Below are 12578 nucleotides of genomic sequence, written 5' to 3'. Positions count from 1 at the left end.
GGTAAATTTATACTTACATTTAAGGCTGATTTTCCAACCCGTTTTCCAACTATAACTTCCTCTTACAAAAGGGTGGAAAAAGGAAATGGCTTAAAAATCCATTTAGACACAATCAATGAATTCAATCAATTGACAATGATGAGCAAATACCGTATCAATAAATATTTACACACGATATAATTACATATGTATGACACACAATATGCACAGGTATTGCTAATACCGATATCCAATTTAACAATTGTTTTATGGGGGGGAAATCAAACCAGAAGGAAGGAGGCAATCAAAGTCACCTAAAAGAAAAACACATGGGCACCAACTGCATGCTCGTCATTTATTAGGGAAGAATGGGATATGGGTGGCTATGGGGAACTGTTGTTTTAAGTGAATTGTATGGCTGGTGCCATGGGGAGAGATGGGGGTATTGGGGGGACTAATGGGGAGGTCCCATTGAGTCTGTCATGATGGTCAAGCGCAGAGGGGCCCAACAGGCACAGTCTAGGTGTCATTATCTGCAGTGCTGTAGGCAAAGTCCCAATGTGATGGCAGTTTGGGTAAGTACAATATGTGGCAGAGGCGAGGATGAATCAAAGTTTGATTTGGATTTGGTCTATGATGAAGTGTTTTTTTTGGAGTTTGGGGGGGGGGGGGGGGGGGGACGTCAAATTGTGTCTATAATGATGGTTTGGTAAAAGCTTAAGGTCAATGATGCTGCTTGTTCACGTCACATCACGTCACAATCACTCAGGTCAGGAACATTTCTACTAGATGTCACTAGATGGAGCCGACACACAAAGCAAATCATGACTAATTTACGTCTGCTTACATGTGATCAAAAGTGCATGGAGTAGAAAGTAGATATTCTAAATATCCACCTCCACCTTTCTAACAGGTAGCCTCATTAGGAATATAGGTTGGTTTTTGTATAGATTTATTCAGATTTAGTCCTTAGATTAAAAATAAAAGGTCAAAATAGATCAAAAGGAATAATCCACACTCAATGTTTAAGAGGATTACTGTGAGTAGGTGAGCAGATCAGGGTTAAGACCCGCTTCCTTGTGTTTTAATAATAGATGCTCAACAATACTTGAGACAGATCTTTTGGAAGTTGATTAGAAATTAGTCAGAGATTATTCTGAAGCACTTTGCAATGGGTAAGATGTTCTAATCGAAACCAAAGGTGCGTAGGTCAAAACAATAACCCGCACTCAGTGGTTTTATTCAGACGATGGGTAACAAATGAAGACAGAATTATGTTACAAAGGTGCGTAAACCCAGCGCTTGATCTGCACTCAATGTCTTCAGCATTCAGTGTCTTGTACCATCAATCTGGAATTTTAGGCAGTGCTCTCTGCATCTTTGGTAGAGAATTACTGTGAGTAGATGAGTATATGAGGGATAATATCTACTCCCATGTTTAAATAATAGATGTTCAAATATATCCATGCAATGATAAAGGAAGACTTAATTATGTTACAAAGGTGCGTAGATCCCTTGAAGTGATCCACACTCAATGTTATAATTCTGCTTTAGGTGCATGGTATGAAGGTTTGGTTCAATTATTTATCCAAATAATTTCCTAAGAATCATTGCAAAGTTGCAACAGATAGGCTAACAGAATTATAGTGAGAAAGTTAAGGGTTAAGATCTGCTCCCTTGGGTGTTAATAACAGATGCACAAGTACATTCATGCAAATGTAGAGGTTAGAAATACAGCTCAGTGATTTAATTCAGGCTGTGGGTAATATATGCAGGCTGACTTACTTTACAAAGGTGTGTCTGCACTCAATATTTCAGCTCAGGAGCACCAATATACTTGCATTACTATCTTTGAAATCTTCAAGATGTCAATGAGTACTAAAGTGCAACATTAGGAGCATGGTAAGAAATTTAGAAAGGGGTGGCCGAATATCCAAAGTGTATCCAATTAATTTCCTACAAACCATTGCATGTCATTCAGCATGGTCCACCAGGTTACCAACTGACATGATGTTTTTGGTCTTTAAAGTTTAAAGGTGAGCACTTTTAATTCGGGAGCTGAGGTGTGCCAGGAGGCAGTGTGATAGCACTGTGATTTCCTGACCACACACACACACACGAATCAAGCATCATCCTTGACCCTATAGCCAGTAGGCCTAATGAAGGGCTTCAGTTTGAGGGCAAGGGGTAACTTAGCTGTTAAGTTGTCAATACCTCCTGTGTGTCCAAATATTCCTGAAGTTTGGGTGGATCCGGGCCCTTAGCGTCAAGAATGTAAGGATACACACGAGAAGGATGAGCAAATGAATACCACCTTACCACCCTCAAAACATCCCTAGTTGTTGCCTCTCAGTTGAGGCGGGGCCAGACCTGTTTAAGATCCAGGTCTGAAGTAAGGGTTGTGGCATCCATGTGGGAGGGGATGATAATATGGGTTTGACTTTGGTTTGGCCACCTTGCACCTGCTGCCACCACTGCTGGGGACCTTGATTGCTCCCTCCGCTGCATACTTCCAGGCCGTCGCACCTGGTACAGATTAGTGGTCCAGAGAAGCCAGCTTGTCTCTCCCGGGGCTCTGCCTATCGGTCTTTCCTGCTTGGCCCAGCTTGTAGGACCTAGCAGAGTAGAGACGGTGAGACTTATCGGCCACCAGCATGATTGACCTCTTGGCCACCGGTTTAATGGACTTCCCGGCCACCAGAGGGATGGATTTTTCGGGCGCCTGCTTGGGAGACTGGGGAGGGGTGTTGACCTCAACTGTCTTCCTGGAGGTACGGATCCTTGTGCGGCACCTGTTTTGGGCCTCCGTAAACCAATCATGCTGAAGGGCCTCATCCGGAGTCATACGCTTAGTTGGGTCCCAGCTGCATAAGGTAGTGAAATGTCAAAGAATCTATATGTGAGCATAATTAAAAACAATAAAATGCCACCATATCCCTCAGTCTACCCTATGTCTGCCCTGTGTTGCCCTATGTTTATCATGTCTCATTTTGGATTCTATGTTTTGTACTGCACTGATACATACGCAAGGCAGCCTCTGATGAAGTCCAGAAAGAGTGGATCAGAGGTCTTCAGAATGCTGGCCAGATCTTTGGAGTCAGTTTTTCTGGTCTTGCCCTTGCTATTTGTGTAGGGCCTTGGTTTGCCATTAGGCTCTGGGGGAGAAAAGGCTCATAGTTTACATGCGGACAAACTCTCATGGGGCCATCTTCTCCTCAGGTCATGTCCTGTAGCATGACTGCACCTGATATCAGGAACTCACCAAAAAACTTTTTCATCCTAGGCGCAGCCTGAAGCATCTCCTCCGGAGGCACTCCCAGCACCTGCGGCACAAACACACCTCAACGATCATGACATGCAACTGCAGCACTCATTCACAAAATAGAGAACCTGCGTTACATACACAGAACAATTGCTGTTAGACAGTACCTCCATGATGAGGGCAAGCTGGTCCTTCTCATTCTCTCCAGGAAAGAGTGGCACGCCGGTGTACAGCTCCGCAATGATGCAGCCAAGGCTCCACATATCAATCTCTATGCCATAGCTGCAGCCCAGGATGATCTCAGGGGAGCGGTAGAAGCGGCTCTGGATGTAAGAGTACACTGCGGACAAGAAGGCCCAGAGGTAAGTGGTGAGATGAGAGGGAGACTAGACTGTGGGGATGATGAAGAGGACGAACAGGGAAGGGCTGTGCCTCACACACCTCTCTCATGATCGAAGCAACTAGATCCAAAATCGATCACTTTGATGTTCTGCGAGCCGTTCTGGGTAACAACGATGTTCTCCTGCAACAAACACCCATCAATTCAGCATTGAGATCATGAACAGTAATGGCAGGACATTCTTCATCATACAAACATTTTTGATGTTGATGGGGAGCAATGATAGCATACCGGCTTTAGGTCACAGTGGATTATCTTCTCATGACGAAGCACCTGCAGACACTTAAGGATGGAGTGAGTGAAGCGACGGACTGTTGCTTGGCTGAAGCCCTTATAGCGGTTCTTCTTTATAGTCTCATAGAGGTTATCCCTAAAATCATGAAAAAAAGTAGTGACTCTAGATGTACAGTATATAGTCACATTGCATGTGCTAAGTGCTCCAATAAAACAACAATAACACATCAGCAATATCCATTTAGCCAGTGTATTTTGGTTTTCCTCTAGGCCACTAAAGCTAAGTGAAAAAATTACATTACAGTAATCAAGTGCAAATTCTGGCATGTTTTGCCACTGATTATTTTGACCTTATTCTGGAGGCTCTAATCATCTTCGGTCACCATCTTTCTCACATGTGGTGAACTAATGAGAAGTCCACTAGCCTTACCCCTGGAGCTCAAAGGTGATGCATAGGTGATCACGGAACATAAAGTGCTCCTTCATGTGGATGATATTGAAGTGGTTATTCCGATCTTTTTTGCGCAACAGATCCAAGATCTTGAGCTCCACTAGGCCTTGGTGCTTCAATCTGTGCCCAAAGCACATGAATTAATAACATAATAGAAAGATGTATTCAACTATAGAAAGTATATACATGGAGTCTTTTTACCTCCTTTTGTTGCGAAGAATCTTAATAGCAACCAGTTCTTTGGTCTTATGATCCATACATTTCAGGACTTGACCAAATGATCCCTTTCCAATTACCTCCAGAACTTCATAGCGGTATTGAAGGTGATCATGCAAAACCTTGAATATCCATAAAGAAAAACAATATTTCATGACAGTGCACACCTAAGTATTGATGCAATAATAGGCTGATAATTATCTTTCCGGGTCCAACGGCTTTCAGAGCCGCTCGTTTTTCTTTATAGACAGTAAAATAAAAAAATGTTGTCCGCTATTCAGAGTAGCCTTTAAGAAAATTGTACTCACTTGTTGACTCAACCTAATAAAATACTATTTTTCGTGGAAGGCTGGGCGTCACCCTTGATTATATCATCTGGCTGCACAGCTACAGCAATTACTCTGTTAAAGTTAACCGATTTTGTTTAACCCTCACTAAACTGAGGTGATGGTGATAAGGTTTACAAGTTGCGTAAAAACCGGCTGGCTGTGCTAGTCAACGTTTTTTGAGGAGAAAGCTGTTGGGCCCATGACGTCGGACTTAACAACTGAATATGTGTACACCTTATAAGGAATGAAACAATGATGCCTATGACATCTGCACAGTTCTAAGGACAGGATACCTTGATGTACTCGCCATTCTCATCATCAAAGCCATTGTTTTGAGGAGCCCCTTCAACTGCTTCGATCTTCTGGGCATCGAGACCAAGGTAGTATATATCCGGAAAGTTAATGATCTCTTCCTGCTCAAACTCCGACAGCTTATCCCTGAATATTTTCAGTGCCTCTGTGAAAAAACATTTAACAAATGAAACATCAGTTGTCAGAGAGACTCAGTCTTCACAGAGATATTTGCTGTATTTTATCACCCAATGCACTTGAATTTCTCTGTACCTCTTGGTGTTAGGGGCAGTGACTTTGCTCCATTGTAGGGAACTCTACTTTGCCTGTTGTTGATGCATTCTGGAAGATTCTCCACTGTGGACCTGAATTTCGAGGTCCGAGGCCTATCGTCCTGTGTAATGGCAGACTCAGATTCAGTCAAACACAGCTCCACTTGGGCTTACCTGTCTGTATATAGTGAAAGATGGACAGTCCCAGTGAAAACCCTGACAGTTTTCCACATGTATCTACCCTGACATGCTTACAGCGCTGGGTGGTGGGATCACAGGAGGAGTATTGTGGATAACAGGAGCAATACGGGGCAGGATGTCCTTATGGCTGCTGGTCTTCTGGGGGTTACGACACACTGGCTTATTCTCCAGATGAGGAAATGTGCCAAGATGGTGCTGAGGGGAAGAGACAGAGATGCAGATGAAATGTGAATGGGTGACTGATAACTCTCCTTCAGTCTGTAAACGTCCCTGTGGTGTACAGGCAAAGGGAACACCTAGAAGGGAGTGGCAAGACAAAGTTTGTAGGTGTAACGGTAAACCACAATAAAATTCCCGAATTTAACATTCACCATGGTGCAAAAAACGTGTGAGGAATTATTTCCCAGCAATAAAGTAGGCGCACACAGGCACAGCATTCAACGTGGGTATTTCTTATGTGTTTGAAATCAGGTGCCACTGCTTTGCATATTTATATTCATAAAAAATGCCTGCCTGCTCCTGGGCTAGTTTAAACTGTAGCCTATGCTTTTCTTGTCTCCCATGCCTGTTTCATTCATCCCGACCTGGGGGGACAAATGAAACATTACGCACGTTTCGCTTTTGTTGAAATAATTCCTGAACGATTTTGTTCAGAGCTGAACATCCAACTGTAGTTGACAGAGGACCGGTAAAATATTAGTGACAAAATATTAGTCACATTCATTGATTCGTTCATTGGATTTTTTGTTTCCTTCTTTATTGTAAACAAACCACATCTGCAATCATCTCCGATTGTACAACCTGTTCAACCTGTCATTGTCCATCAATATCTTCAGTAAACCACAATATCTCTACTCCTGCCTGGGGCTCGTGTCTGGCCTACACCATTACGTCTGTCACATCCATAGAGAATTGGCGCAAGAGACAATACAGTTTTTACATGGTCCTTCGTGAGCCGGAGATGACGGATATAATGGATCAGAAAGCCCTTGATCAACGGAAATCTGCAAGACCCCGGCATCCACCTGCACGTCTGGACTACCAGACACAATATGCAGGATATAGTTACAGCTCCACCGATCCCCGCACAGGCCAAGGCGCTCAAGCAGTGGGGGACTCGCAAGCTGCGGGGCTATCCGCTCCCCTGGTGCCAGACTTCGACTCTGCCATGCCCCTGGTGGCAGGAACAGGAACTGCTGTCCCAAATAGATGATTTAGGACGTAATGTTTATGCATTAGAGGGTAGAATGCAGCGTTGTGAACAGAACCCTGTTTGTATGTCATCAGCCTCTGAGGCTTCAACGCCTGGTCGCCAGGATATTCCTTTAGTTCAGGAGTTAAGTGCTTGTTTAGGTGAACACAATATTCCACTGTACACAAGCAGAATACTGCGCTCAATCACCTCCTCCTCTTAGCCACCTATCAGCATTACCACCACCTCCTGCCTCCATGCTTAGAAGCCCAGAGCCTGCACAGGTTATTCTTATTAGTGATTCCCCAGTAGCATTAGGTGAGCAGCCTCTTCCTTCTCCCCCTCCTCTTCCCCATCCCACTCTGCCTGCCCACCACGACATTGCCTTTGGGAGACAGTTGGACCCTTATCAGGCTAGAGTACCCACCTTGCAAAATCAACCCTTAGTGCCTCCTATAAATGCTGCTACCTTTCTGCCACATCCTCCCTGTGACCCGGTTCTACTACCTCCTGGGCCACGGTACACCCAACCTCCTGTCCTACCCAGATCAGGGCAACTCCAGCTACACCCAGAGCCTCCTGTGCATACTGGTCCCATCCAGCAACCCGCGTCCTCCTGCGGGTTCCCAGTTAGCTCCTCAACTACCTCAGCAGCAACCACTAGGTGGAGCTCTACCTGCCCGTTCCTCTCATGGGTATTTCTCTGCGCCAGCGGGACTTCCTTATGTTCAGGCCCCTGGTTACGTACCTCAGGCCCCTGGTTACGTGCCCCATCAACCTCAGGCCCCTGGTTACGTGCCCCATCAACCTCAGGCCTCTAATTATGTGCATCATCAACACCTAGGTCCACCTCCCCTGTTTACTCAGTTGCCTGTAGCTTCAAGGGTACATTCATCACGCATTGAAGCACCCTCCTTTCTTAATTTTGTCCACGATGACCCTTTAGAGTTTGCCATGCTAAAAATGTCTCTCCTTAATCTGCTCCCTCAAGATGAACCTGAACAGTACAAGTACCATATATTGCTTGATCATCTGAAGCTGGAAACTGCATGCCGTCTAGCTCTTGCTTATGCACAAAGCCACCTTCCCTATACGCGTGCTTTGGCTGCTCTTCAGCAGAGGTATGGACAGCCCCATCAACTAGTTTTAAAAGAAATCAGTGCAATGCTTAATCTCCCCCCTGTTCATTCAGGTGATGCCAAACACTTCAGTGACTTCGTCTTGAGAGTTCGGGCTCTAATAGGCATGCTCCAGTCTCTGGAGACAAGTCAGGGCGATGCAGAGTTAGCCCGTGTCTCACATGTTCAGCAACTCCTTGGCAAGCTCCCTTCAAACTATGGGCCACGGACCGGCACCGGTCCGCAACATGGACATTGCTGGTCCGCAGAGCCGCGGAGTGAAAGTGTATGATGCATGCATGAGTGAAACATCCCCAAAAAATGGCACCCATATAATTGCTGTTGTTTTGAGAACTATTTCTCATGCAAGCATCATGCAACCATGCAAAAGCAATGAAACTATTGTAATTATATTTTACATTTAAGCAGTCCTCTGATGTGCATGTTTTGAAACTTTTTGTGAACTTTTGTGATAATTATATGGGGGGGGGGGGGGGGGGGGCTATGCCATGTCTGCTATGACTGGCCCTCAGGTCAAAGAAGTGACTAGGCTGTTGCACGAACAAAATATGACGTCAAATACCACGGACAACCAGCAACAGTGGATACTGTTTGTGTTTAATCCAGGGTCTGACTTTTAATAATTTAAAAAAATATTAATAAAAAAAACCAGTCGTGACGGTGTGTTTTTCTTCTGAAAACATCATTGCCTGCCTATTGACATTGACTGATACACTGCCCTCTGGTGGACAGAACAACTTAAGTTTGATACCAATATGGGTCTTACTGAAGGCATTTAATGGTAAAAATATTATTAATAAATATTCAAATATATGCAAATATTAATATTAATAAACAAACAAACTTATTGTAAATTGTAAAAATAATTTGGGGTGGTGTGGCAAAACTGTAGCCTAATCAACTACGGCTAAATGCAAATGCTAAGTCCCTATGCGAACTGTTCAACTTTTCTTATAATGTACAGTCAGTGACTTGTGCATTAAAAGGTAAGCAATCGGCTCAATGAGGCCACAGTGTATAGTATGGCTCACCCCCAATGCCCTCAATTTCTGCTTCTACTGTAGAGCCGTACTGCCCACTTGGGTGTGCCCTCATACAGTCAAAACTGTGGTACGGCTCCAATGCTGGACTTTTTGCTTTACATATACAGAATAGCCATTGACTTCATATATGCCATATAACAACCAGAGCAAAGTGGTCAATAGGTTTTACCCTCACGACACGGGTAATTTGCTTTAAATTAAATTGATTAAACTACTGTGTAATCTGCAAATGTCCCCTGTGTGTGTGTGTGTGTGTGGTGGTAAGGGGTGGGTTTGGTTGGGTCATGGGCAGAGACACCAGTTCTAAGGTAGATTCCTACTCTGTGAGGGGTCGTCCACCCCCAACTGCACACACTGGTGGTACGGCTCCGATGCAGTACTTTTTGCTTTACATTATATATATATATATATATATATATAGAATAGCCATTGACACCATAACAACCAGAACAAAGTGGTCAATGTGTTTTACCCTCACAAAGCAGGTAATTTGCTTTAAATTATATTGATTAAACTGCTGTGTAACAGTCTGCAAATGTCCCCTTTGTGCGTGTGTGTGTGTGTGTGTGGGGTTGTAAGGGGTGGTTTTGGTTGGGTCATGGGCAGAGACACCAGTTTTCAGGTAAATTCCTACTCTGTGAGGGGTCGCCCATCCCCAAGTGCATCCCAGGGGACACTCTCTGTGAGGATGAATGAGAAAGGCCTCACCTGCTGGTAGGGTCTACCAGATAGCATACGTATACCAGATTTCTGGGGTTTGCTAAATCGAAGCCGTTCCCCAGATGTCACATGCAAGCCAGTCACCGAAGTCCCAGCGTGGGGTTTGGGACCAGGAGGGCACTCATCCGGCTGTAAAAAATAATAAAAGGTGCATACACACACAAGCATGAAAAAAATGTGCACATTTCATTTTTACATCATCATACACTTTCCTGAAACAGACTTCCAGCACTGTCCTCACCAGATTCAACCCCATCCAATAAAGACTTTTAATATCAATCTTCAATCTACAATCGCAGTAGACACATTGTGCAATATTTTGTAGACTATCCTTACAACAGAATTTTAGGTTATCCAACAATGGGTTGTGATAAACTTTTTGGCTTATGTGGCTTGCTAAATACCACAAGTCCAGAAGGAATTACAGAATACAATTAGCTGAGTGATCAAATGAACGGCAGACAGACATTTACAATACAGGAAAAAAGACCCAACACAATGACAACTATAATATAAGGAATAGTAGACCTATAATAAACAATTCACAAAGCCTATATCACATCGAATTAACGGTTCTTTCTTTCAAGCACAGCGTGTTTTCAATCAGAAATCATGAATCCAAACATGTAGATCGGACATCGTGTGGCAATGACAGAAGCGCACTGTCGATACACAAGAGGATACAAAACTCAACTCCAAAATCACCTATCGTTACTCCATGGAAAGAGGGCAATCCACTGACGCGTTTTCGAAAACACCACCTGTTCGGGACTCATTAGGCTACTTACTCTGTCACAAATAAGATAAACTACAGAATTATCTCTGCGAATAGGCCTACAGCTTCTAGTGTGAGGTGGCACATCACGAAAACAACACACACCTCGTACAAAGTCACAAGTCTCTTTAGTCCAGACAAAACTTGTGTGTAATCCATTATGCGATCTTGATCTGCTGATACTAGGCCACAGACCGACTGTGACCATATCCAGTAGCGCACGTCACGTGGAAAGCTGGTTGATCGTTTCTAACCAGACCCTGGTTTAAATTCATTCCATCACTAATTCAAATTAATTTGGGGTGTGGCAAAACTGTAGCCTAATCAACTACGGCTAAATGCAAATGCTAAGTCCCTATGTGAACTGTTCAACTTTTCATATAATGTAGGCCTACAGTCGGTGACTTGTGCATTAAAAGGTAAGCAAGACATGCTTTGATTTTATTAAAATAAAGGAATTGAACTGGTTTCTAAGTTACACACTCAATCACAGTAGGGGTGCTTTCTGTTCACCCTCCATTTGTGCCCATTCACTCTGACTTCTTCACTCTCTACAAGTGCTACTGCTTGGATGCTCTTCCACAGCACTTGGCAGTGCAGTGAAGTGGCATCTTCTTGAGGCCATAACACTAGAACCGTATGCAGGTGAATAATCATCTAACAAAAATAGAAGACATCCTCAGACTTGCCGTTGTGTGGTGCCATCTTGTGCTCATGACTGATTATATAAACACTAGTAACACAACTCAGAATGTAAAAGTTTTTGTAGTTATCTATCACAGTTCACAGAAGTGGGTATTATTATTAATAATATTATTATTACTGTAGGTGGGGTAGTCTGGCCCAGTCACCAAATAGTTCTTCAGCTCAGTGAACACTAGGGATACAATGTGGGGCTCTGAGCAGCTAAATGAGGTTCCCCAGGGCAGTTTGGCCAGGAAGGCCCAAGCCACAGCCTGAGTTCCCCTTTAGAATAATATTGTTCACTATGTAAGGTATAATCATAGTCTTTCCTTATTGCCTATTGATAGGTTATTTTTTTAGCCCAGCCTATATAAAATATTCACATATTCTATTTCATGTAGTGCATTCAAATCACTGACTATGTGCAGCAGTCTAGATTAGCCTACATTTCACCAAATTGTTGGTGAGGAAAGTCCATTCCTATTTCAACCATTTAACTAAGTGTATGCTTATGTTCACATACCTTGCTCAGAACTGGCAGGGCTTTGTCTAGTTCTTTCTCCTTTCTCGCAGTTTTACGGCTAAAATGAAACATATAAAGAAATGTAGTTAGGTTCTCGGAACATTTCAGTCAGATTATGGCCATGATACCATGAACTATTTAGGCTAATTAATTCACGTCATTGGGCTTATATACTTCAATATAATTGAACGTGGACCTGTTTCACGGACATCCACCTAGAACTTAATTCTCAACTATTAATATGTAATTAATATTAAATATTAATATTAAAATGAATATTAACATCATACCACAAATATTCATACTAGGCTAAATTATAACCTACTCACCGATCTGGGGGTCGTTCCCCGAGATTCCCGGAACTCATGTTTGCCTTAGAAAAGAAGTCTTCGGCGTAGTCTTGCTCATGAAAGCGACAAAGCTACAATGAAGCAATCTCTGCAAGGTGATTAGGCCTATTTGATATGCCTACAATGTCATAATGAACCGTGCGTGATGTCATAAAGCAACAGACAATCCAACGTCAAACGGGACCTTTGGGCAGAGCTCTGGGCCGAGGCTAGCGTTTTAAGTCAGTTCAGTTAGAATTCCAAGTCGTCATTATCGGTATCATTCTAAATGCCAAGCAACACATCGCACACCTGGGAACTTCATCTTCATGAAACAAGACTGCCGTCTTCGATTGTTATAAGACTTTTAGACTCAAATTAATTTTTAATGTTCCATTCAATCCATAAAGTATACTCTTTTGATCCCGTGAGGGAAATTTGGTCTCTGCATTTATCCCACTCCCTGAATTAGTGAAACACACTCAGCACACAGTGAACACACAGTGAGGTGAAGCACACACTAATCCCAGCGCAGTGA

General features: G+C 43.3%; 1 protein-coding gene across 1 annotated transcript; it reads right to left on the bottom strand.

Moving 5' to 3' along the window:
- Positions 1 to 320: 320 nt before the first annotated feature.
- Positions 321 to 12148, bottom strand: LOC121697649 (dual specificity tyrosine-phosphorylation-regulated kinase 4-like). Its single transcript, XM_042079267.1, has 14 exons — positions 12041 to 12148; positions 11712 to 11769; positions 9718 to 9858; positions 5690 to 5830; positions 5436 to 5556; positions 5165 to 5328; positions 4528 to 4664; positions 4306 to 4446; positions 3873 to 4011; positions 3683 to 3764; positions 3409 to 3581; positions 3242 to 3302; positions 3005 to 3134; positions 321 to 2843 (listed from the first exon to the last, which is right to left on the bottom strand). The coding sequence occupies exons 1-14, from the start codon at positions 12076 to 12078 to the stop codon at positions 2516 to 2518; spliced, it is 1854 nt and encodes a 617-aa protein (XP_041935201.1). The 5' UTR covers positions 12079 to 12148; the 3' UTR covers positions 321 to 2515.
- Positions 12149 to 12578: the final 430 nt, after the last annotated feature.

The sequence above is a fragment of the Alosa sapidissima genome, chromosome 22 (genome assembly GCF_018492685.1).
Source record: "Alosa sapidissima isolate fAloSap1 chromosome 22, fAloSap1.pri, whole genome shotgun sequence".
In the NCBI taxonomy this organism is placed as follows: domain Eukaryota; kingdom Metazoa; phylum Chordata; class Actinopteri; order Clupeiformes; family Clupeidae; genus Alosa; species Alosa sapidissima.
This window is presented reverse-complemented; position numbering and strand designations above follow the sequence as displayed.

Excerpts from the sequence above, each read along its gene's own strand:
- LOC121697649 (XM_042079267.1), bottom strand. The coding sequence starts at position 12,078 with ATGAGTTCCGGGAATCTCGGGGAACGACCCCCAGATCG. Across the intron at positions 5,557-5,689 it reads TGATCCCACCACCCAGCGCT|GACGATAGGCCTCGGACCTC; the intron begins GTAAGCATGTCA and ends GCCATTACACAG. Across the intron at positions 4,665-5,164 it reads AGAATGGCGAGTACATCAAG|GTTTTGCATGATCACCTTCA; the intron begins GTATCCTGTCCT and ends TGGATATTCAAG.